This window comes from Anabrus simplex, chromosome 4 (assembly GCF_040414725.1).
Source record: "Anabrus simplex isolate iqAnaSimp1 chromosome 4, ASM4041472v1, whole genome shotgun sequence".
Taxonomy (NCBI): Eukaryota; Metazoa; Arthropoda; class Insecta; order Orthoptera; family Tettigoniidae; genus Anabrus; species Anabrus simplex.
Genome location: NC_090268.1, coordinates 321,218,912 through 321,245,884, shown reverse-complemented (window position 1 = coordinate 321,245,884; position 26,973 = coordinate 321,218,912). Strand labels below are relative to the sequence as shown.

Sequence of the window (26,973 nt, the reverse complement as noted above, 5' to 3'; positions counted from 1 at the left end):
ATCGATTTTACTGTTAACGGCATTTAATTCAACACTCAACGAATTTAATTCATTACTCTGACTATCCATCTTACTGTACAATTCACCCTTCAACTCTTCGTTCTTACTAAGAAGCAACTGAAGCATACTACGAATGGAAGCCTCCTCTTGATCCCCTACATTCTGAATTTGAGACGGGTTACTCGGTTCCTCACCTATCGCTGCTAATTGATCTTTCCTACTATCAGCCATTTCGCTATTCTCACTTAAATTAGATAAACTCAATGTGGTGGAATTCTTTTGACTTCTCTTATCCTGATTCATGGTGCCAGCAACTTTAACAACCTCTCTACTTCTCAATTTTATAATACTCGACTCGCTACAACATTTCTTCATACTCCAACATACATATCACGTACATATAAAACACTTCACTGACATAGTTTGTAGAATTCCATCCACACCTGACAAGTGCACCTACGCTTATAAGCCTAACAGATGTACCAATCATCCAGCCACACGTTGGGAAGCCAATTGTAATAATTTGATGACTACTGATAAATAAATATAATAAATAAATAAAATATAAATATAAATTACTCAAAAACTTAATAAAATTAATAAACATAATTAACCGAAATGTCCGTAGTATGGGCGCCAGAGTTCACCAGAATGGATCCCTCGAATTTAGATAAGAGCATGATAAACTTTATATCCCAGGGCGTGTACATAATGCTGCGTACTGGTACATCTGCTGCAGGCCTTACCTAACCTCCTGAAAACGACTAATTAGGTAGGAACTGCACCTAGGTTTATCAATAACACTGATTCTAAAATAGCTAACTATATTCTGAACAAATTCCGTGCATGAGCACCTCATCAACATACAAGATTATACATATAATACACACATAAAATATTGCTGGAAGACTCCATATTTACAACAACAACAATAATGAAAACCGTGGGAAAACGAAAGCGAGAACTAAGCTACCATTTGTAGATGGTCCGATGAACAATGTACATGTATGAAGATAAACACCCTTCACTGTCTCTATATCAATTCGATTTACCGATTCTCATAATCGGCAGTTATCACATCACACAGATACTGTACCTTGTACTACTGTGTTCACATATTTTAACACTTGTAAAGATATATACACACGTCTGTCGATCCTCAACATATAAATTTATGGAAAGTCTGAGATAGCTTTCACCAACATATAATGCTAGGCCGCCACAAGTGCTACAATACTTAATGCGCAAGCACTCTCCACAATCAGCCGCTTTCCACGAACATAACACGACTACGCTCCACGAACGTTTGAAGTCCAGTTCATTGCTGCCGTGTCACTACAGTACCGTGTATCAGCACCACTTCCTTCCCGTACAGTGCGTCAGTTGTAGTTGTAGTTATCTTCCTTCTCGTTCCTTTACAATCACCTCTACAATCACCCTTACAATGTCTCTTCCCATGTCTCATACAATCTCTCATACAATCATCCTCACAATGTTTCTCATACAATCTCATACAATCATCTGGTTGCCGCCGTATCATCAACCTTTATAGACATCAACATCCCCCTCCTCTCAGATGAGACGTCTGGATTGGTGCTTGCCCACCAATCATGAGTGATCTCAAATTAAGACCAAGCCCTGAACTACTTCTTCCTCCCAAGACAATAACAAACTCTGGGGAGTTTTCATGAATCACCAAACTTTCCTGGTACAACAACAAGCTTATCTTATCAGGCTGGGATATATACACGAGTAATGGAATTTCCTGACACAAGTACATCATAACAGACACTGGGGTAGCCAGATGACTCATTCAAATTACCAGAGTTATTACAGCAATGTTTTCCCACTCGTGCAAAACAAATTACTCATACCTACATATGTGGATATCTTCCAGCTTACCAATATAAATGACAAAACATACAAATGAAATACTGATAATAATAATAATAATACTGATAATAATAATAATAATAATAATAAATCGAATACTGACAATAATATCTCTAACTTCTACATATAATTCGGGGGTGTGATATATGTACTATCACAGTTTCAGCTTAACATGTTCAGTACCTGCTTCTGAGCGGGACACTTGAATGCCTGGACCAGCCATTTTCATGCCCGGCCCTCTTGACGTGCATCACTTAATACAATTTACAATTACTCCTAAACTATAAATGTTAGAAAAATGATACTTTGTGCTTACCTCTAGTAAATATTTAGGGTGTGATATCTGGTTTCACAGGTTTCAAAATACGTCTAATTTTATACAGCCTATCTGTATTTTCGGCATAATGATTACTGTCACCGAAGTGAGGAAATGAAAGAACATGAGGGAAGCGTATTCGGAACATTGTATTAGAAAATATTGGAGTGAAAAACAGGGTCTTCGGTCCAGTACATTTTTATATCAGGATTTTGGACTAATCGGTTTCTACTATTGCATGATCGAATTCTTCGTGAAAGGCCTGGGCACCGCACTTATCACTTGACTCGTGTATAGATTAGTCTGCTCACACACATACTGATAAAATTCTTCATTCATGAAAATACTCACGTAACTCAAAAGATCCTGCTTATTTTCTATTTTTCTATTTATACCTGAATTCTCTGTAAATGGTGGAATGGGTGGACAATAACTAGGATGATAATGTATCAGGCACTTCACTTTTCTCTATAGGCCTATCGGATTCAAGAATCGGAATTTCCTTGTCACTCTCACTTTCACTATCTGAGTCTATTTCAGGAATAAGTTCATCACCAGAATAACCATTGTGAACAATATCTAATAATTAATCTTCCGTAAGAAACTTTGTTTTATAAACCATTATACTACACTCGGTAAGAACGACACGCACTGCATTGGAATCTCAAGTACCATCTTGACGCATGAGGAAGTGCTGAGATATTCCCGCTAAAACAGCTAAGATAAACATGAGCCCACTCAACGCGAGAGTTATCTCAAAAAGGTCAACCAACTTCCTGCTACAACCAGTAACGCTGACTAAGGTGTAAGAATGCATAGATGACGAATATAAACAGCATTGCTTCGCGCGGAACATTAAACGTGCTACAACCAGTAACGCTGACTAAGGTGTAAGAATGCATAGATGACGAATATAAACAGCACTGCTTCGCGTGGAACATTAAACGTCTTACGCCGTCCACGGCCCCAGCATAGGAGCAAGCTTAAACATCTTACGCCGTCCACGGTCCGCAATGAGTTAAAAAGACCTTCACAAATATGTAAAAATCAAATAGAAATTTGCGGTCCGACTTCGTACCGTTCCCTTGTAAGTCACGTCAGTAAGTTAGAAATAGATGAATTCTCAGGAATCCTAAATTTCATTTTTAATAACAACTACTTTACGTTCAACCAAAAATTATATCAGCAAGAAGGCCTACCTATGGGGCCTCCGGCCTCAGGTATCTTAGCTGACATTTACCTAGACCATCTACAACATACTAAAATGATTAGCAAAATACAAGGTTTAGAGCTCTTGATCCGCTATGATGATGATACGTTTGCGGTATGCCTTTGCTGGCGAGATGTAGTGTTTACAGTGCACTATGTCTTCTGGTATGGGCTATATCAAATTTGTTACTTTCAATGACCTGTTTCAGTCTCATCCTTGACTTTGACAATATGAAAGTGACTGAGGTATGAGTGATGCTAATAACACCATTCCTTTTGCAGCCAGTCCCTGTTATGAATGGTGTGAAAATATCGCTCATAGGGTCGGTTGGTGCATGCATTTCAGTGGGCTTGGAAGACTGATATGTAATAGCAGCGGCTGGCTCGGTGAGGAAAGCAACGGGAAACTACCTCACTCCTCATTTCCCTAGTACGCCTCTTCAGTGATGCCTACGCTATTTATGACAGCTGTTGGCGGAGCTGCAGAGGATCAAACCAGCCTTCGGGCTGAATACCCAACATACAACAACATTCGTTTGCGATCATAGATCAATGCCACAATAGAAGTAGTAACATGTTACATTTCCTTAATTCTTTGGATCAAAAAATAAAATTTACTCTAGAGAATGGAATTAATGGCTCCATAAATTTCCTAGATGTTACTAAAACATGAAAAGTGGACAGCTTTAGTTATCAAATTTTTAGAAAGCCCACGTTTTCACCGATTACTATTTAAAAAAATTCATTTCACCCGGACACCCCAAAAATCTCATCTTATTACAGCCTAATATACAGAGCAATCAATCCCCCCCCTTTCCATGCAAGGACCATAATAAAGAGTTACAGTTCATATGAAATATAGCTACTGTAAGTTGATATAAAGTAAACATGTTCAACAAAATCATTAATAAAGTAGAACAAAAATAAATTTTCACATTGATCCCTAACAAACCAAAAAAGACCAGTATGCCATGCCACCTTCACTTACAATAGCCTAAGCATACATCATTTACAACTAATAAAAAGAAACAGAATCTTTTTTTAAATCATAACACTGTTAACTCCATAAAAGATCAGTTTTCTGGATCAGGGCTCAGTGCTGATTTTCATTTTTGGACAGATTGGGAGAAGCTTTTCCACCGGATATTTAGAGCACTTTAACTAGGTTAATGAATGAGTACGAAAATATCTATATTTACATTAATCACCTTAGCAACCGAGATCGTAACTTAAATGATGTCACTGAGTTATGTAGTCCCCTCTACAGACTGCTTCCACAATTTTTAAATAAATTAAAATTAAGAGATACTTCTTCTCAAATCACAGATAAACCCTCTTTGGCTTTAATGTCGTCCACCAATAGGCCTCCTCCCCCTAAAACCATAGTTCCCTCCCTCCCCACTCCTCCCTCTCCTTCTCCAGTATACCCGTCTACACACAGCCGATACAATACTAGAAGTGCAGCCTTGGCCTCGGCCACATAAGTTTGAATCCATTTCCCTTTTCAGATTCTCTAACCTACCACAATGATTCAAACTTCTAACACTCCACGTTCTGACTTGCAGAATGTCAGTATCCATCTTCTTGATGTATCTCCCCTCTTGCGTAGTCCCCAACCCGGAGATCCGAAAGGAGGCTATTTTATCGCCGGAATATTTTACCCTACGGAAGTGATTATCAGTACATCATTCATACAGAGAGAGCTGTGTGTCCTTGGGAATCAGTTACGGCTGTAGTTTCCCATTGCTGTCAGCTGTATAGCAGTACCACACAGCTAAGTCATGTTAAGTATTATTAACAGGTGAAATAAGTCAATCATCTAGACTGCTGCTCTTGCAACTTCTAAAAGGCTGCTACCCCCTTTCCGATGATCCATTCATTAGTCTAGTATCTCGACAGATAGCCATCCAATATTGTTGCACTTACGGCTCAGCTATCTGCTACACTGGTATGCACAAGCCTCCCCAATGCGGCAAGGTCACGTGGTTCTGTATATCCTCACATATGTACTCCCCTTGGTCATTAATGATTCATTCTCATTTTTCAATTCATTTCTCATATTATTCCAATTACCTGGCAACAGAACCAAGTAAATACCATATAATCCCGAATAACAACCGCCACCGAATAAGACCCTAAATACGGAAAAAATAAAAAAATCAAATATATCACAAATATAAATTCAAACAGTTTACAATTAATAAAATCATCAAAAAATTGTAAATAAAATCGGTTCAATACTCAGATCATTCACAATGCATCAATAGAGTAAATTAATGTATTATTTGGGTCCACCTTTTCAATACAAAATGTTTCACCATAGGAATTTTCGTCACTGGCATCTTTCCACAAATAGTCGTCCTCACTACCGTCCACTGAATTTGAAATCCCACGTTTCTTAAAGCTTTTGGACACTCGATCGTTGGGAATGCCCGCCCATGCGGTCTTGATCCAGCTGCATATTAGTCCCACTTCAGGCTTCTTCACTCGTCTGGTTGGTGTTAACGCATGATTACCATCAGACATCCATTTGGTGTACAACTGTTTCATTGCAGTTTTGAAAGGCCAGTTCATGCACACATCCAACAGCTGTAGAATAGAAGTGAGTCCTCCATGAATCATCGCAAGATCGGTTTTTCCTTTCCTCATCATATCTTTTACGGCGACAGTTGTATGTCCTCGGTAACTGTCCAACACAAGCATGTTTCGTTTTTGTAACAAAGCTCCTGGCCAACGTTGCCAAACGCACTTCACCCAGTCCTCAACTAACGCACTGTCCATCCAGCCAGACTCATGTATTTTAACAATAACACCGGGCAGCAAGTTTCCTTTCGAAAGTGTTTTCCTTTATAGAACCACATACGGAGGGAGTTTGATTCCATCCGCTAACACGCACAACATTCTCGTGTATTGTTGCTTTTCGTTACCACCTGTTCTGATGGTTACACTTTTAGAACCCTTCGTATCCACTGTATTTTCCAACAGCATTTCAAAATAGACGGGTGTCTGGTCAGCATTCCCAATTTGCGACAGCAAATATGAATTTTGCTTCCTCAAATAAATAATGTGATGCTGAAAGGCCATTAATTTTTCTTTATACGCCCCAGGGAGACATTGTGAAATAGCCGTATACGTCTCCGAATGCACAATCCCTTTCTTCGATAAAAGTTTTGAATCCATCTGTAGCTTGCAGTAAAACTCTGTGTTTTGAGTTCTTTTCAGATCTCTAGTGCTTTCAATTGACACATTTCACTAGAAACACCATATCCTAACTCAGGTTTTTCTACTACAAATTTGTGGAGTTGTTCTTCAATTTCCGGAAACACTGCACTCCGCCCGCGGAACGCTCTGCGATCGCCGTTATTTTTTAGAAGTTTTTCCTTCTTCTTCAACCAATCACAAATACACGATTCATCAATATCGTACTTTCTGCCAACGGCATGATTTCTGTATATTTCAGCTTCGCTTACAACTTTAAATTTCTCATACACAGTAAATGACCACAGACGCCATTTTGAATCCATCGCTTACTATCGAGACAGCACTTTCACGGGACAGATATGGAACTCGAATGTGAGCAAGGTTAGACTTCCGTAACCAACAGCCTCAACACTCGCAAAGTACAATATCCAGCGAGATCAGCTATTCGCGCACCCAGCATGCCAGCAATACTTGTGAAATAAACGATGATCGAGCATCCGCAGCAGTGGCTTTCATATTTATTGCATATTTACCCATGTTCTTTGATTACCGTATTCCACTGCCTTATATTTTGCGTTTACATGCCACTGTAACCGTATCAATCTTGTTTTCTAGAATGCAACTCAAACACAGTAAGACCTGAACACCCATTTACATGTGGTATATTGAGTACGGTAACCGTATTCAAATCTATTTTAATACTCCATGTAAACGTAGTGAATATTTATGAGAATGAACAGCTTGAATATGACCCGTACCCAAGATTTAGAAGCAATATTTTGGGGGAAAAAGTGCCGGTGGTATTTGGGATTAGGTATCTACTGATATAAATTCCCCACAATGTGTTACAGTATTTTATATCAATGTACATATCATGGATTCCCAGCAAAGCATATTAAGTCAAAATCTTACTTCTGAGGGGAAGAAAAAGGTTTGAAAGTTATTTCACTGGCTACAAGGACATGAATCTATAAAATTATGTAATGGGTTTTACAGAGTATCTCCTCAGAAATCTTATCAATTCCAGCTGCTTTTCTATTTTTCAACTTTTGTATCTTTTTGTTAATATATTTGTTATCATGGGTAATTCTTCGCTAGTACTAGTAGCCTCTTCCTACACCAGGATTGTAGGACAGTGTGAAAATGTAAAAATACCCTCAAAACTGCCTTAATGTGTTTTGCTTGTTAACCCACGATTTCTAGTTACCAGCACAACAATAATGGATTGGCAAATGTTTTGTATTAAAGAAATCTAGTAGAAAGAATGGAAAAATATTGATATCCACGATTTCTAGTTTCCAGCATAACAATAATGGATTAGCAAAGGTTTTGTATTAAAGTAATCTAGTAGAAAGAATGGAAAAATATTTATATCAAATGATGCATGGATAATGATTAGGAGTGGCAATTCTTTGCTGTAGTGATATTTTGCAAAATGCTTATAAAGGTTTATACATTTTATTTTCACTTTTCACAACTTGTCAACCACTATCTCAAGTTACTTGAAAATGCAACACAATGTACTTGAAATGCTAAACTTATGGTAAAATGTGATATAAATGCAAAACAGACATTATCTTCAAATAAAACTATAATTTTTTTATTTTTCTGGAAACTTAAACTAAGGACCTTTGGACTGTCTACAAATGCTGTTGGCTCTTCAGCTCAAATACCCAGAGTTTGCCCAAGCAGCTTTGTAACGAATTTGGTGTTCCACTAAGACTGTGATTACTGAAAGATATTTCAATAAATAACACGTAATTGTAACTGACATGAGAACATGAATGACAGAACAAAATTATCAATCCTTTACAATTTTGCTTTGTAGCAAGATTTTATACGTGACTTTCCATTCTAGTGTGTCCCTAGCCTTCTAATCTGAATCGTTTCTTCTTCCCTTCTGATACGTAGTCTTGAGGCGAGTTTTGACTCGCTGTGCACAGCTGTGTGGGGCCGTGCCGAGTGTTGGCAGCCACTGAGAGAGAGTATGGTTTGAGACGGTCCCCTTTACAGACGTACCATGTAGGATATTATTTATATATTGGGGTTTTGCCCCCAATTGCCCCTTTTGGGGCCATGTAATGTATGTATCTGATACCTTCTTAATATTGAGTACTTATTTTCTTTCGACATGGTGTTTTTAATATGTAATTAAGTGTAACCTTCCTTCGTTCCAGTTCAAGGCTTCCTAGTAAATCTGTGCCCTTTCAAATTATTATTATTTTCTATCCTCTGATTATCTTATTTCATTCCTGGTTTTGGTTTGTAACTTAGGGCAAAGACTGACCTTATTTGAATATCTTCAGTAAATGAATTCAGTTAAACAAGTACCTATTGGTTTTTAAAAGTCATGACTTAGTTTCAGTTTTGGTCATACTAACCTTTCTTGGTATTGTTTAAAAAAAATATATATATATATATATTAATTCCTTCATATAACCTTCTTTGGGTGTTTTATTAATAAACTTTTAAAAACTGTAAAAAATGGCCATTGGGAAATATCAAGTTGGGGTTCGCAAGATTGTTTCTGTGTGTCTCTATTATTCTTGTAGTTATATTTCTTTATTAAAGCCTTGTTATTATTTATTTCTGAGTGATCATTATGTAGTTTGACCAACAGGTTGGCAATCACGCAAGGATCTTACTGCCTCCGGGTAAGTTATGGGTAGCTCTTTCCACATCATCTTGTTTTGCTGTGTATTCATGTCCACTGCTGTTTCATTTTATTAATGTGTTTGTGGTACCAACGTTACAGTGGTAGCAGAGCGTGGTTGCTTCTTGCTTGGTCAGATTAATATAATGATATATAAGGGTTATTTGTTAACCTTGTTGGTGCATTCTACTAATCCTATTGTTTTCTTGTTTTCATGTTGTGTTTCGGGCTTCTCTCAAACTTAATCTTTTGCTTGGAGTGTGATATCTGTTGGACCTACCCTTTGATTTGATAATGCTGGAGTTGGTTTGATGGCTGTCAATCTATATAAATTGTTCCTATTTTAATTTGATTCTTCCTGTCCTCCTGGAGCAACAAGTAAGTCTATGGCCTTTATTTTGAATTTATTTATGGTATTGAGTATGTAATTTGATTATGACCTGGTTGTTCTCTTAACTACCTTTTAGGGTGATTTTCTCTCTGAAACACTATGTGGATCTAAACCATTATATGTCTCTATTTACCCAGCTTGATGTGAAGTGTCATGCATACTGACTTGGTGAATATCTTAGAGATATGCCTCTTATTGATGTATATTCTAGTGTTTGATCATCTGGGCCTAACCTTAAAATTATGTTTCTCTATGCTGCTGCCTCAATTTATGCTGAGATCTCTTAACTAAGTTTAATATGATTACTGTGTCATTTGTTTCAGCACTATTATATTCTGCTTATTCTGGTTTTGTGAATTCCAAATTATTTCTTCTTAAGAATGGTCCTTGAAACATTATGTGTTATACCAGACACCCCATTTCCTTTGTTTAATGTGTTACATCTTGAGTTGTATGTGTGTGTGTGTGGTTTTTTTTTTTAGGGTACCCTTATCTTCTACACGCATATGTTTGGTAATCTTGATTTAGGCCTATTAGGGGAATGTACTGAGAATACTTACTCCTTTTATCTGTGGATGGTTTGGGACATGTTCCCAATGTTATGGTTGGTTATTTGTGGTTTATGGTGATATTGTGGGTGATCCGTCAGACGCTCTGGTGGGTTTAATTACCTTTTTATTTACCATTTGTGACATGTTGGTAAGGAACCCTGTTGATTGTGTGCATGTATGGGTGTGTAATCTGGTAGTGACTTGAAACTATCCTTGTTAACTATTTCAAGTATTATTATTTTTCTTTGGGTCTGGTTCTTGTGGAAAATTTTGCTCTTGCCCTTGTGCAATTTTGGTTTGAATTATTATCTTTGGTCTGTTATCCTAAATTTTATTTTAAACATTCATTATTGTTACCTGTTACTGGTATTTGATGTATAATTATGGGTGAATGCTCCAGCCTAATCATTATGTATTTAGTGATGTCTCTGCCTGACATGTTATGAGTTGTAACATTATTGAATTTTTTCCTGATATCCTTGGTATGTGTAGGGTTTGGTTCTGAAAAAGAATATTTAGCTAGTCATACATCTATTCTTCTGAGTCACTTTGATGCCCTGAATTTATTTCTCATACTAAATTTGTACCTCATTCTCACTATCTCCATTGTGTAACATCTTATTGTGTACCTTCTGCTGGATCCTTACTTATATGATTCTGTTGGGTTGTAAATTTCTTCTTTTAATGTTCTGATTCTGGGAGAAGTTTCCTGTACCCGTCTAGTTATTCCCCTATTCTGAATTCATGCTCTGGCATGTAGCCAGCCTTGTGTTGGGTTATTGTCACATCAATTAATATCATTGTATAAGATGTATTCCTCAGATAAGTATGGGATTATCTGATGTGCACCTTGACAGTGGGGAGGGTTAGGTTGCGGTCAGTTTGGTCGATTGTGGGGTCTTCGAGACTGATTCTGGCATTTTTCCTTGTCTTACCGTTGGCCAATTGTCATCGTATATCCATGTCTCGGCGGATATATTTTATTTAACCTTGAGATGCCTAGTATTAGGCAAGGTTATTACGGACGGTATGGGACGTCTCGTATGTGAGGTAATTCACCTTATTATTAGTCCAGGGTTTTTCCTGAGGCCCTCTTTGGGCATTTGTCGTTTCTTGGGTGTGCACTGGCCTGCGACATAATTTCGAATTTGGTGTATTGTGGTATGGAACATTATGTTCTTTTTTCAAATTGTATTGGGTCCCCTGATTTTAATATAGTCACTTAGTTATTCATTTATTTAAGCTAGGAGGATGTCCACCTACCTATTTCGTTCATTTTCTATCTAAACCTTTGATTCATAACCCTTCCTTAGTTTCTCCTTGCTCTGTTTCTCTGTGGGTTTATTAGTTAACTGTATTTTCTTAACCTTGCCAGTCTGTGGTATTTTATTCAAGTAATAGGTTGTTTTTCATCCTTATTTCTTGGATTGGTAATAGTTGTAGTAGGTTTCGTGTGGATTAACTGTCGAGCTCTCTTGTACACCTACGGAATTCTACATACCGTATTTCACGGCATAATCGTCGCACTTTTTATACCAAAATTTTCGAAAAAAATTGTAGGGTGCGACCATTATACGATGAATATTTAATACCAGTATTTGTATTACTCAAAAAATGTATTTATAACTAAATTGTATTTGATACAAATTTAAGATGCACGTAATACTCGCGTTTATACATCAAAATAATTAAAATAGTCTAAAACAAAATTCATAATTTTTCGCAACAATTCGGCGAACGTTTTTCCAACCTGAAAATAAAAATGAACGTATTAAGTTAATTTGTCATTAATTTGAGTATTAAAGTTAAAATATTACACTTGCAAAAAATTATCGCTTTGTTGTGAAATGCGGACTTACCGGTACGCAATTTATTCCAAATCTTCGGTGTCGCTATCGCAGGTTTCGCTATCTGATGCGCTGTCCTCGCCTCTGTTAATACCAGTATCAGATTCTTCGTCTCCCTGCCACACTGCGTCATCTTCGGAACTGTCTAGTGCATTCGAAATCCCAGTCCTTTTGAAGCACTTGGAGACTAGTTCAGGTGGTATAAGATCCCAACTCTTCTTCACCCACGAGCATAACAAGTCCAAGGGTGGACGCCTGATATTTCCGGCGGGCGTCAATTGCTGATCGCCGCTCATCATCCACTCGTTGTAAAATCGACGTAAGTGGTCTTTAAAGAGTTTATTAACACATACGTCTAGTGGCTGCAAAGCAGATGTTAGGCCACCAGGAATGACTATCTGTCGTGTCTTATTTGTAGTGAGAATTTGCTTCACTTCGTTCACGAGGTGACCTCGGAAACTATCTAAAACAAGCAGAGCTGGTTGTTTTAGTAGTGCACCAGGTCTTCTATTCCACACAGTTTTAACCCAGTCCAGCATGAGTTCTCCGTCCATCCAACCCTTTGGTTGCACTCGTACATGAATTCCACGGGGAAACTGTATATTCTTAGGCATTGTTTTCCTCTTGAAAATGATGTAAGGCGGCAACTTTCTCCCGTCAGCTGTAATGGCTAGCATTGCCGTGCATCGCAACTTCTCACTACCGCTGGTTTTCATTAATACACTCCGTGATCCTTTTAGCGCAATAGTACTGTTGCGAGGCATATCAAAAAAGATTGGAGTCCGATCGTCATTACCGATTTGAGAAAGCAACTACAAAGTTTCCTTGCGCAAACGTATGACAAATCGGTGAAAATTTACAATCTTGTCCGTGTAATCAGCAGGCAACTTTTGGCTTAGTGTTGTTCTCCTTCGCACTGACAGATTGTGTCGTCGCATGAACCCCTTAATCCACCCACGAGTCGCCTTAAACTGAGTTACCGGTATGTTGTGTTTGCGCGCTACCTCCTGTCCCTTAATTTGTAACATTTCATATGATACACTGCAGCCATTGTTACGTATTTCACTGACGTACCTAAACACTTCTTCGTCAATTATAGGAAACTTCCCTGTTTTAGGACCTCTAAACGCGCGTCTAGAAGGGTTTGTGCTTTTTAGCTTGTTTTTTTACTTTCCGCCAGTCACGCACCAACTTTTCACTCACAGAAAATTTTCTTTCTGCAGCTCTGTTCCCGTGCTGTTCAGCGAAGGCAATTACGCTTAGCTTGAAGCCCGCAGAATAGTTTCTATATTTACCAATAATCGCTTATAAATGCTTCACACATTAATGTTTTGCGATATAAATGACTTTCCATAATTGTTCACTATTAAAACAAATTATTTCTGCAAACACCCAAAACACAAATTAAAAACTTAAATTCTCACGCACACATGTCTACAGTAATCACGTAAATCTGAAACAAATAAATGCATCTGTGATTTATCCATTCCAGAGCAGCCAATACTGTTAGGCAGCAAGGAAGCATGCAACAATTTATCAGTTTAGCTCGTTGGTTGCGACACACTACTGCGCTTGCGCAAAGCTCGCAAACCGGAGCTAGTGCGGTGTAAATCTACTGTATAGTTGACTGTATTCCGAGACGTCAGTAACAAACATTCATTTTTTTCAATTTCTTTTAAACATACGGTAATTAGGTTAATATTTCTTCCCAGTTATTGATGATTTTACATTACATTACTGACGAGTTTATAAAATAAAACTTTAATAGCATTGGATAATAATTATCTTGACTGCTTGGATAAAAGTTTTCATCCCATGCCCGGACACTTATGACGTAGTAGTAAGATAAGAGTCTAGCGATGACAACTGAGACATCGTAAATAATTCGGCTGAATAATTCCGTGGAAATCTGCGTTATCGTCTTGGATTTCACTTCGTGCGCAATAACACAGGAGCCGGCCCCATGGTGTAGGGGTAGCGTGCTTGCCTCTTACACGGAGGCCTCGGGTTCAATTCACGGCCGGGTCAGGGAATTTTACCTGTATCTGAGGGCTGGTTCGAGGTCCATTCAACCTACCTAGCCGGTATTTCCTGGCGACGTTGCCGATAAGCGATAACTTACAGCCTTACGTATTTCAAATGGGAACTCATAATATGTAGGGGGTGAATAAATAGTACACTGTCTCGCGACCACGTTGTCAAACTGCCGATAGTCTACCGGTAAGCCATGCGTCGTACATATACCAGTATTATTTATTTATACGTTGTGCAACATGTCGCAAACGTGACTGTGTTGCCAAATTGCCCATAAACCATACACGTATTTAAATTGCGCTTTCATGTGCAACTTACGTTGCAGTTCCATTTACCTTTTAACCAGATTAGTGAACAAAATTTGGACGTGCGACGATTATGTAATTAAAGGTTTAAAGTCTGATTTTTGTATTGAAAATAAAGGATGCGACGATTACGCGGTGGCGACGATTATGCCGTGAAATACGGTATATCCCCACCTAATCTCCTTCTGTTTTCCCTTCCTAGATATAATTGGATGTACATTGCTTAACCATGGAATTAATGTTATTTCTTTCTTACTTCTACTATTTAACTGTTATTGATGTTCTGCCTTCTTGGACTCTTCTAACCTCCGTTTGTGCCTACCAGTTACATTTAGTGTAAGAATGTGCTATGGTGAAATGGGTTGTACCCATCCCTATGTGTGAGATAAATATCTTGTTCACTCTGAACTACTGATTTTGCCTTGTGAACCTAGCATTTGTAAATTATTTTCCTTTGGATTGTTACCGGTAACATTTTATCAAATTTTGGCGTCTTGTTCTTGTGAACTATTGTGCAAATTTGGAATTTTAATGCTATTTTGGGGATTGGCATGTTCTGAAGGAGTTTATTAGCTGACTGGTGTTGAAGTTCATATCTTGGATTAGGTGGCATGCATCACTTCATGCTAAACTTCAAATTTTCCAGCCTGTATTTACTTGGAGTCCCCTGTTTTCCTGCATCTGTATTTTTACTGAGTTGTATGATTTACCGATTTGCTGATTATGATTTTGAAACCCTTCTGGTAACTGTGCAGTGTATGCAGCTTCTCTGCTTGGATGTTTTTTGAGGTGACCTGTAATATTTACTTCCTTATTATCGGCGGATTTGGTGAATGACTGCATGTAATTAATTATTCTTGGTTAGTGGAAGTTGAAATTATTGAACAACTTGTAGTTGAGTATGACTTGGTTGACTCAAGGTTACATGTGTACTACCGTTGGCTACATGTGCTGTATTATGTGTACTGGCTGTCAACCTTGTATTTTACTGCTTTCCTGCGTACTGTGGTTGCGATTTCGGTGTGGATTAATTTGGTTTTATCTGGAAGAGCTTTTCTGATCTTTACCTTTTAAGTGGAGTTTACTTGGTTGCTTGTTGGTGAGTGATAGTGTATCAACTGGGAGCATTTTATTGTGTTATTGGTTCTGGCCTTGCTTTTGGCTCCCAGACTTAATGTTGTTATTTATCATTACTATCTAATTTCCGGTATTGTGCTTTGGCGGTGTACATGCTAATTGTTAATTTATCTTCTTCTAAATTGTATTTTCAACTGCGTTAGCTCTGGCGTGTGATACCGATTAATAAGTTAACCTAACCCCTAGGCATGTCCAATTACGCCTAATTATATGTGTAAACGGTTATGTGCTGAAGTGTACGGTGATGTGTTATGCCTTCTCATAGTTGTGAACTGTGACTTGGTATTTTGGCGTTGGTGGTTGCACGTGTTTACCTTTAAATTGGTGCTGTGTGGATATATTTATTTGCCCCTACTAACTTATGGCTAACCAGTGTTGTTTTCATGCTAGTAACCGTTCTTGACTGTTAATATCTGATAATCTGGTGAGCAACATCATGGTATTTTGAAACTTATCAAGCCTGTAATGCTTCTGTGCACCTTGTTTACTTTGGAAATTGCTTAACCTTATCTGTATTATTATTATTATTATTATTATTATTATGATTTCCTTAATTTCGATTTAAGTTACTACCTTCTGTAGTGTAGTGAACTTGAAGTGTGCCGTTATATATCCATCCTTGTATGATCATGACTGGGTTATTTCACCAATTTTTAGTAACTTGTTCTCTTCCTTGTGTGGAATTTGGTGTATTGAAAAACTGTTTATGTTATGTGACTCAATCATTACTGAGCTTCTGTGTGCTTGTTTTTTGGCTGGGTAGTGTGCGTGGTCTGTATGCAAGTCCCCTCATTTCATCATCCTACCTGTGTATATGTGTGTGTATGCTTGGTCTTGGTTAATGATTTGAGCTATCCTCTGTGTCATCTGTTTATCTGGCTGTCATCGGTTATGGTTGGGCCATGTTGGCCGGTACTGGGTTAGAATAACTAGATGGCCTTGTGCCTGAGCTGTTATAGTTTTAACTGGTTTTCCCCTTCCTGATTACTGGTCGGACGTGTTTAGCTATTTCTGGTGTGTCGTGAACCATCTTCCTTGTGTAACCTATCAACTAGTTGAAGGATATTTATCTGGTGTCTGGGCCACTTCAAGTTTTCCTACTCGTGACTTGTCTTGCTGTGTATTAATTAATCTAATTAACCTTTTCTGAACTACTGCTTTGGTTTTCATCCTGCTGTAAACATTACTTGGTAATTTGGTGTTTCTTATGCCTGATTATTCTCTCCATTTTGGTATTGTGCACTGCCATGGTAATTATATGCCTGGAATATGTGTTGTGAAAAATTCTGCTAACCTATTTTTTTTTTTTTTTTCCTAATTCCTTTGAGTTGTGGGTTCAGGTATTCCCTACCATATCTGCTTATTGGGTTTTGTGTTGTGTTGTTGATGATCCTCTGCCTGAGGGGTGGTATATGCCCTTTTGAACCTTGTTTGGGATGGCTTTGGACATATGTAAGGTGGTTGTGTTGTGACGGTACCGTGGTTTGTGTTTGGGGATTTATTTTGGGGTGGCATGAGAACTTCACGGCATGTTGTTGAGGATGTTGTGTTCCTTTAATCCCTTTGTGGGGCTGACACATGTCCGGTGTGGTTTGTCATGGTTGGGTTATTCTTGTTGTGTTGAATTATTGGGTGATGTTGGCACCTTGGTATGGGCAGTGTTTGTGCCCGTCTTTAATTTACCTCTGTGTCCTGTGGATATGGCCATTTCTTCCTACATGAAACTACTACTCTCGGAATTAGCTTGTTGTTATAAGAAAGGTGTCTGTTTAGTATGTCCGGGTTTCTTCTTTCCTGTCTTCATGCATTTCCTAATTGATCCGATGTCGCCTAGTGTTTAATATTTTCTCCTGTAAAGCTCATTTCAATTTTATCTGCCACTCTTTGGTATTTTTTCTCTCAGTGGATCTTCTTGTGTCTGTTGACATTGGTATTTGTCATCTTACCGTGCTATGGGTTTGCTACTCTGGTATGGGACGGATTAGGATTCTCTTAGTCGGTACTGGAATCTTCCTGCCTATAGATTATGGGGTCTATTAGTTGAGAACTGCCTTCTTCATGCTTCTGTGAGCATTTTCCATGGACTTGCCTCGTATTCCGCCACTTATGTTTTATTTGCCTGCTCCCCTGGGAGATAGGGGGAGGCACCTGTTGGCTGTAGAGCGACAGTGTGATCGGAAAGTCACGAATTTATAGACCAGGTAATGCTGAGACCCTATTGGGTAACCGGTAGTGTACGCTGTGTTGGTCAGTGCTCGTTATTTTCCTTTTGGGGTCTTCTGATCTGAGGTTTTAAATTTCCTTTTAATTTGATTGGGTGTCCCTTTGTGGAATGAATTGTGATTATGTTTCCATGCAGTAGGTTAGTTTCCTGATTCCAGATTGTGTTCCCTCCTGTGATTCTTCTGTCCCTATTTCTGTCCTGTTAATTCCATGTTGCTTATTAGTGTCTAATGAAGTGTCTGTTCGCTTGGTGTTAGCTGGTTGATCTGTTGTTGATGACTAACCTGATTGCGCACCCTACACCTAATAGTACTAGAGGTCTCCAACCGATCGTGTCTACTCTTCCCTTGCTATGAATTTGTTTATCTTTTAACCCTTGGATTTTCCTTATTTAATACCCTATCCCTGGTACCTTGAAGAATAATTTATTAATTGCGTATTGGTAGCTTGTCCTTATTCTTATTCAACTAGGAAAGTTGAACCGGTAGGCTGTTAATTAAAATTTTGTTTAATGTTCTTATCAGTGTATGTCGTAAACTGTTAACGATTGATTCTTCACCGTGTCGTAATCCGGTATCTGCTAAGTTCTAAACTTTGAATTTGACTCTGATGTCCTTTTAAATTTGGTACAGTTTCTCTAGTTTATTGTTATGGGGTAGCACATGGTAGAGACTTGTGAAGAACGTATGTCCTTGCGTGTGCTATGTGTGGAATAGTGGGTTTTACCTCTGTGATCTATTTGGGGTTGTTAGAGAAAAGGTTGTGTTCAAGACGTTGGTTGAAATCTTCATTTTGGGGAAAATATTATCGTTATTGTGAGATTCGTTCAGTTCTTTTAAAAATTAAATGGGATTTACTTTGAATTGTATTGTTTATGATGTATTTTGACTGAATACATGTCTCCTCCTGTAATCTTTTATGGAACCTAGCCCTATTGCCTTCCCACTTATCCTTTCGTTGCTGTGGAGTGTGTTTTGGTCTATTTCCTTTACTCTTGTGATGTTTTCCATTGTACTTGATGAGATCCATACAGTGTGTACTTGTATGTAAAGCTATTTAAAATATTTTGGGGCTTAATTTCATTAGCTAAGCTGTGAAGGCTAAGACATACGAAGTTGTTGATTAATTACTCAGTGTATATTTTTATTACCTTCTCTCTCTGCCTTGATACCAACCAAACCTAACTCCATGCTGATACGGTGTATAATTTCTAATTTCTGTCTGCGTTTGGTGTTTGAATCACCCTTTTACTATTAGAATGCACTTTCATAAGGTAATGCCCGTGTAACTTAAACTGTGTTCTAATGTATGGAAGTTTAATGTACCTCTTGCTATATATCATTATGTATTTAATTCTTGAGACCGTTTAGTTCAAGCTTATGACATCATGTATTTTTTTTTTCTTCATTTAATTCAATCATGACTACACAAGTATTTTGTTTCGTTATTTAATTTCTTACATTTTCTTGACCCTTCTCTTCTTATGTTAAGATTTACCTAATCTTATCTTAAGGGCATACTGAGAGAATACATTGGGTTTTGTTTTGGTACTTCATTGTGTTGTAGTTGAAATCTTGGTCATTGTCAATAATATATGGCTGAAGGTCTTGAAAACATTGATGTTGGGTCTCAAGAAAGGTTTAAAAATATATATAGTCTGTACTGTATTCGTAGTTTTGGGTATTTAAATTTTGATCTGTCGGTTTATGGGACACTTAATTTACTAACATACCATACTAATCTAATCTAGTTTATATGATTGTATTTAAAAAAAACTTCTCGTTCCCTTCGGTAACGTTTTCTTGAAAATGTTGGTATCAGTTCTGGAAACGTTGTTTAAAGAAATGGAGATGCAGGAAAACTTATTGATTTGAAGTATTATGGGACCGAATACTTGTGTGGATTTGGGTTCTGCTGTTCGTTGTACTCTTGTTACAGTTTGAGAAACGCTTCGCTGTTGGATTCGAGTGACTGGTGCTATAAACTGTTACGATTGCTGCCAGTCATGCTGTGTTCTACACCTGTAAGGCTCATTAAGAGGGACGTACCGGCTGTCCTTCTCATCGTAATACCTTAGCCCAAACAGAAGAGGATCTATGGATGGAGACCATTGGAACTGTTCATTTTTAGCGATATCACCGGATTCTACTACCTGCTTTCAAGAAAATTTTGTTGTTTGGTTTTCCCACTCTCTTCCACCCTGTGGTGGGGTTTTGAGGGGGGGAGAGTTGTAGCAAGATTTTATACATGACTTTCCATTCTAGTGTGTCCCTAGCCTTCTAATCTGAATTGTTTCTTCTTCCCTTCTGATACGTAGTCTTGAGGCGAGTTTTGACTCGCTGTGCACAGCTGTGTGGGGCCGTGCCGAGTGTTGGCAGCCATTGAGAGAGAGTATGGTTTGAGACGGTCCCCTTTACAGACGTACCATGTAGGATATTATTTATATATTGGGGTTTTGCCCCCAATTGCCCCTTTTGGGGCCATGTAATGTATGTATCTGATACCTTCTTAATATTGAGTACTTATTTTCTTTCGACATGGTGTTTTTAATATGTAATTAAGTGTAACCTTCCTTCGTTCCAGTTCAAGGCTTCCTAGTAAATCTGTGCCCTTTCAAATTATTATTATTTTCTATCCTCTGATTATCTTATTTCATTCCTGGTTTTGGTTTGTAACTTAGGGCAAAGACTGACCTTATTTGAATATCTTCAGTAAATGAATTCAGTTAAACAAGTACCTATTGGTTTTTAAAAGTCATGACTTAGTTTCAGTTTTGGTCATACTAACTTTTCTTGGTATTGTTTTTAAAAAAATATATATATATACATATATTAATTCCTTCATATAACCTTCTTTGGGTGTTTTATTAATAAACTTTTAAAAACTGTAAACAATGGCCATTGGGAAATATCAAGTTGGGGTTCGCAAGATTGTTTCTGTGTGTCTCTATTATTCTTGTAGTTATATTTCTTTATTAAAACCTTGTTATTATTTATTTCTGAGTGATCATTATGTAGTTTGACCAACAGGTTGGCAATCACGCAAGGATCTTACTGCCTCCGGGTAAGTTATGGGTAGCTCTTTCCACATCATCTTGTTTTGCTGTGTATTCATGTCCACTGCTGTTTCATTTTATTAATGTGTTTGTGGTTCCAACGTTACAGCTTCATGTCGCACCGACACAGATAAGTCTTATGGCAACAATAGAATAGGAAATGGCTAGGAGGGGGAAGGAAGTGGTCGTGGCCTTAATTAAGGTACAGTTCCAGCATTTGCCTGGTGTGAAAATGGGTAACCACAGAAAGCCATCTTCAGGGCTGCCGACAGTGAGGTTTGAACCATTCCATGTTTCCCTCAGCACTGTCACCGACTCATGAACTTAAGTTAATATTGTATATTTTCTTTTTATTATCCTGATTTTTCACCAATATGGTTTTTTTTGCTGTTGTTATGCTTCAGCCAATATTATCTATTAAAAATGAATTAAATATTTTATTAAAATGCATTTTACAAATGTTACTATTACCTCTATGCAAATGAGATTTTGATTTCACATTAATATTATCAAAAGACCTTATCAGTTTACAAGAATTAACTCAAATTGTATTTTTTTCTTCAAAATGCTATAAAATGCTAAGTTAGAAATGTAAAAGTGTCACAAAATGCTGAATGTACAAATCAAAATGGTAAGCTCCTGATTTCAAAATGCTAAAAATCACCACTTCTAATAATGGTGTTTGAATTTTTTTTAAAACACTGATGTTGTCTTGCACTGAATCAATAAATTAAGAAACAAATCCAGTATAAAAAGTGCTGTAAATTGAATTATAATTACCAGGAATACCATTTTCTTTGAGAAGCTCACTGTTCTTTTCCTTCACTTTCTTGGCATAGTCAGCAGATAAATGATAAATCTTCAAACAAATACCTTCAACAGATGCTTTTACAGTATCGGTGAGGTGAGGCTGACACTGCCGCTGTAAGAGCAAGGCACAATTTTTTTATTTAATCACAAGAGTACAAGGTATAGCTTCAACAGATGAATAAATGAACAAACTTTGATAACAAAATATAAAAAACCTAACAAATAATAACAAGATGAGGTACATATAAATAACAAACATCCAATCTGAAAACTGTGAGAATGTCCATGTCCATTGATAAGCTGTCATTGGTCCAATTGGTGGCAAATCACATCATATATTATTTTAAAGTGATTATTTACCCTGTCCTGGAAATATCTTCACTTGATTATATGTCTAGATACACTCTCTTGTTAATGTTTGTAAAAAGGGGTGAGGGACAGATTTAAAAGGAACCTTGTATTATTCCATGTAAGAGAAATTTGACTGTAGTGGAGCGGGAAGTGACACAAAAAGAGAACAGCAAAACTAGACAGTCTGAGCAAAAATATCAAAACCCCTTAGGTTCTTCTACTCATTCTATGCACGGAGAGTGTCCAACCCTTGTCTCATTTCTCTACGGGGTCAAGTATGAGGTGAGATGAATATGTCATGTTGGTTTTTATGACCAGATGCCCTTCCTGACGTCAACCTCATCAGAGGAGTTAATGAGATGAATGACGTGATATATATTAGGAAGGGGGAGGATGAAACTTAGTGCCGAAACATAGCTTACTCCTGTCAAATAGCACCAAGGGGTCTGCCCAAAGTTTAACGTCCCTATCTGATGGTCAAATCATTGTAAACAGTGGCATATTCCCTCACTCCATATGAGCATTGCGGGGAGGTTTGGAATTTTATCAAGCGTTTTGGCACACAATCTAGTGATTAGAAATTATATACCAAAACCTCCCCTAGCCTGCCAGCCAACATTCATATGGTAAATTTTTTCCAACCAACGGGACTCAAACTGGCTAACTGCGGTGTCAGACTGTTTAAATTCAACGCCTTAACAATCATGGTCACCAGGCGGCCTTTACAAATGAATGTTAAGGAAGTTTATGTTTAATAGGTGGAAAATCTTAACAGTGTATTTATTAGTTACAAAGTAAGATGTTAATTAAGGTCAACCTAATCAATGCTTGTATTACTCGTGATGAGTTACAATGGCTCAGTAAACATTTCGGGCCTTAATGTTTTCACTTTAATTACCATTTTATTTTGTAAGTGATAACTGTCAATACAGATCACAATGAAACTTGTAAAGTGTATTTATAAATCAAATCAAAAAACACGTTACGGGAATGGTCTAATGACAGTTCTGTTCTTATTCTTTTTCTTCTTCCTCTGTGAGAATGGGTCGCTTAGGACAACGTGCAATCAAAATTTGTTGAGCTTTCCTCTTTGCCCAATAGTTCTTCATTTTCATCGATTGTTGTAATTTTTGTTCCTCAGACCAGGTACATCGCATTGATTCTTTCTCATCTTCCTCAAATCCCCTTGTGTGAACAATTTTCCTGATTACATTTCCATCCTGCAGATTTGATGATCCTAATTCAGTGAGGTATTTCTCTACTTGCTTTTATTATTATTATTATTATTATTATTATTATTATTATTATTATTATTATATATAATTCGTTGGGGCCATCAAGGACCACGTTAAGTCTTGTTGCATTTGACACTGAACTTGGCCTTCTTTAGAGCCCAAATTTCCCTCATTCTTTGTGAGTGGGCCTGCTTACGCTCCTCTGTCCAAGGGGCACCGTGTCTTCTCTTCGGTTGCTCGTCTTGGTTTAGCCCGTTCGTCAATATTTTCTTGCGGAAGAGATCTCTGTTAAAGGCGTCTTCAGCTGAGATATGTAGCATTTGCAGGTCTTCTTTGGTATTTCTAAACCAGGGAATTGTGGTTTTGGGGTTTGAATCAAAAAAGTGAAAGATTTCTTTAGTTAACTTTCTTCTGTCCATTCTTTTCAGATGACCGTAAAATCGTGCCCGTCTTTTTCTGATTGTGTCAGTAAATTTCTCTATTTTGTTGTAGACTTCCTTGTTGGATCTCTTTTGATGGATTCCATTTCTGTACTTTGATCACAAGATTCCTCTCACAATTTTGCGTTCTCTTTTCTCCAGTTCTTCAAGGAGTCCCTTGTTGGCATTTAGAGACAGGGTTTCGGCTGCATATAGAACTACTGGCTTCAGAACTGTTTCATAGTGACGTATCTTGGTGTTTTGGGAAAGGCATTTTTGATTGTAGATTGTGCGGGATGTTTGGTAGGCTATTTCCAGTTTGCGTACTCGCTCCTGAAGTGCTTCTTTGTCCAGTCCATTTTTCATGATGATCTCACCCAGGTATTTGAATTTGTCTACTCGGGTGATGTCCCCGTATTTTGTATGGAGTTTTGGTGGAGCCTCTTTGATGTTAGTCATTACTTCTGTTTTCTCAAACGATATCTGCAAACCAGTTTGTTCGGCAATTTCCTTTAAAATTTCAACTTGAGCTCTAGCGGTTTCTATGTCGGTTGAGAGAACAGCAATATCATCGGCAAATGCTAAGCAGTCTGTTGCGATCCCCTTGGATTTGGTTCCTATTCTCAATGGACTGTAGTTGGTTTCCTGTAATCTCACCCACCAGGTTCTGATGATCTTTTCAAGAACACAGTTGAAGAGTATCGGGGATAGCCCATCACCTTGTCGGACTCCTGTTTTGATGTCAAAGGAATGCGAGAGACATCCGTGGAACTTCACCTTGGATTTTGTATCGGTCAGGGTGGCTCTAATTAATGCCAGCAGTTTCAAATCAACTCCAAATTCATTTAAGATGTTTAGCAGGACTTCCCGGTCAATGGAGTCGTACGCTTTCTTAAAGTCCACAAAGACAGACACATACTGCTTGGACCTTAGTGTACAATATCTGATGATCGTTTTGAGATTTTGGATCTGTTCAGCTGTTGAGCAACCTTTTCTGAACCCTCCTTGGTATTCACCTATTTGATGTTCGACTTGTGCTTCCAAACGCTCCAGGATGGCAAGTGATAGAATTTTGTAAGTCACGGGTATTATTATTATTATTATTATTATTATTATTATTATTATTATTATTACATAATAAGTACAAAATAAGAAATGGCTTTACCAAGAGTTTCTTAGCGACAAGACAGTCTTGTTGGAATGCCTACAAGATAGCCTGTAGCGATACAAAGAAGATCATAGCCTCAACAAAAACTGTGCATTTTGCAGATATTTACGCAAAACTAGACAGGCATGAATGCGAGTGGGAATTACACCCACTAATCACAGTGAGGCAATGCAAAACACAAGACATCCAGCACTTCTATGGCATCAAGGATGAAACAGGAATCTAATTGGTTGATTGGGAAAAGGAAAGAGCGCGCTGGTGGAGCAACTTTGAAAAGATCTCAACTAAGTAATTTCCCCATCCACCATTCCCAATCACTACTGTTGTGGAAGGACCTGTTAGAGACACTGATATTGGAGAGGTCAAGGCTGCTTTGAAGAAATGAAGCTGGGGAAAGCTGCTGGTCCAGACGACCTTCCAGCAGAACTCTGTTACTCTCAACAGTAGAATATAGCAGAATGGTTAGCATGATTATTCAAGCAGATCATTAACGAAGGTCAAACACCAAGTGATTGGCAATGGAGCATCATCATACCCATCTTCAAAAAGAAGGGGAGTCCAGCTAAATGTGCTCATTACCAGCCAATCTGACTTTGTGTCATACGATGAAGATATTCAAATGTGTTCTTTATAAAAGGATTTGTGAAATTGTTCAGCTTTCCAGAACCAAGCTGGATTTCTGAAGAATTGTGGCACAACTGATGCAATGCACGCTGCAAGGCTCTTGGTTGAAAAGCATTGTGAGAAGAACAAGTTGATCCATCTAGCTTCTCTAGACCTCGAGAAGATCTTTGACGGCGTACTGCATGACCTCATATGGCTAGCACTGTTAAAGCATGGCATAATAGAATACCCTGTAAACTGGGTTCAGCTGCTTTATGTACACCATCAGCATTCACCAAGGTTCAGTGCTGTCACTGCTCTTATTCATTCTAGTGATGGACACTGTAACAGCAGACCTGTACCGTTCTTTGCCATGGACACTTCTGTATGCAAATGATGTTACGTTGGCCTCTGAGACCCTGGTTGATCTGCAATGACAAACTCCAGAATGGAGCGATTGGCTGGCACAATACAGCCTGTGACTCAATTAAAAGGAGACAGAATATTTTATATCAGATCCACAAGCAATTGCGACCATTCAAGTAAAAAGTGCAGCCATCTGCCAGATTCACAAACAATGAATAACTCGTCACATACTTGTTACCTCCTCGTACTGCTTGCTTTCACTCGTGATTGATTATTCTAAATACCTTGCACTCATAGAAAGTTACAATAAGCCATCAAATAGTCCTTTCTATTGCCTAGAATGTTGATGGTGAGGACCTGTGTCGAGTGACAAGATTCAAGTACCTCGACTCCACAATGCTGATGATGGCCAACTTGTTGAAGAGGTCAATGCAAGGATATTCGCAACCTGGATGAAATGGTGAACAACAACTGGTGTCACTTGTGATCAGAGAATGAAAGATGGAGTTCGACAGGACTTACCAACAGTGAACTGTTCTAGAACGAGAATGAGCTGTGAAGAATGGTGTGGAGAATACAAGTTCATGCTTGTGTTCATGTGTGCATTTGAGCATGAGTTACGATCATGGATAAAAAATTGTATTGAGTGAAAAACCCAAACATGAGTGAACTTGTGAATAATAGTAGGTTAATAGTAGTAAATAGTAGGTTGAGAAATTGTGACTACAAAGACGCACACATGAAATGCTGTCAACTGTATACAGTTTTATTTACAAAATATATACACATACACAAAGTAATAACACACACAAACTGCAACACTTGCATGCCTACGAACTACCAATCCAACAAAGTTCACATACTTGACTTCAAACACTCGGCTAACAACTTCACCACAAGTCTCGTTAAACAACTCTACTCAACTCCCAAAACTGCCTCTTTATATACGTTGCCTGGCCAGGCTTCTAGAAGAATATGACACAACATGTTTTCTCATAATTTCGAGAGTCTCCAATAACCTATTCACGATGAATGGATTTTTCTGTAACTTTCTAGTGCCAAAAATACGTTGTTCTGGACTATTACCGTGTGTTGCACAACACTGCATTGGATTTACACATCATATATACAGGTAATACTAAATGATATACTATTAATTAAGTATTCTTACATTAAATAAACTCATATTAATATAGATACAGCAGA

The 26,973-nt window shown here is 37.9% G+C and overlaps 1 protein-coding gene across 1 annotated transcript in view; it reads right to left on the bottom strand.

The window, feature by feature from the left end:
- The window catches only part of Pcif1 (Phosphorylated CTD-interacting factor 1), a 381,962-nt gene that overhangs the window by 186,038 nt on the left and 168,951 nt on the right, over positions 1-26,973 (bottom strand). Inside the window, exon 8 of the mRNA XM_067145685.2 lies at positions 21,596-21,737. Coding sequence (XP_067001786.2) covers positions 21,596-21,737 — 142 coding nt within the window. The remainder of the gene's footprint in view (positions 1-21,595; positions 21,738-26,973) is intronic.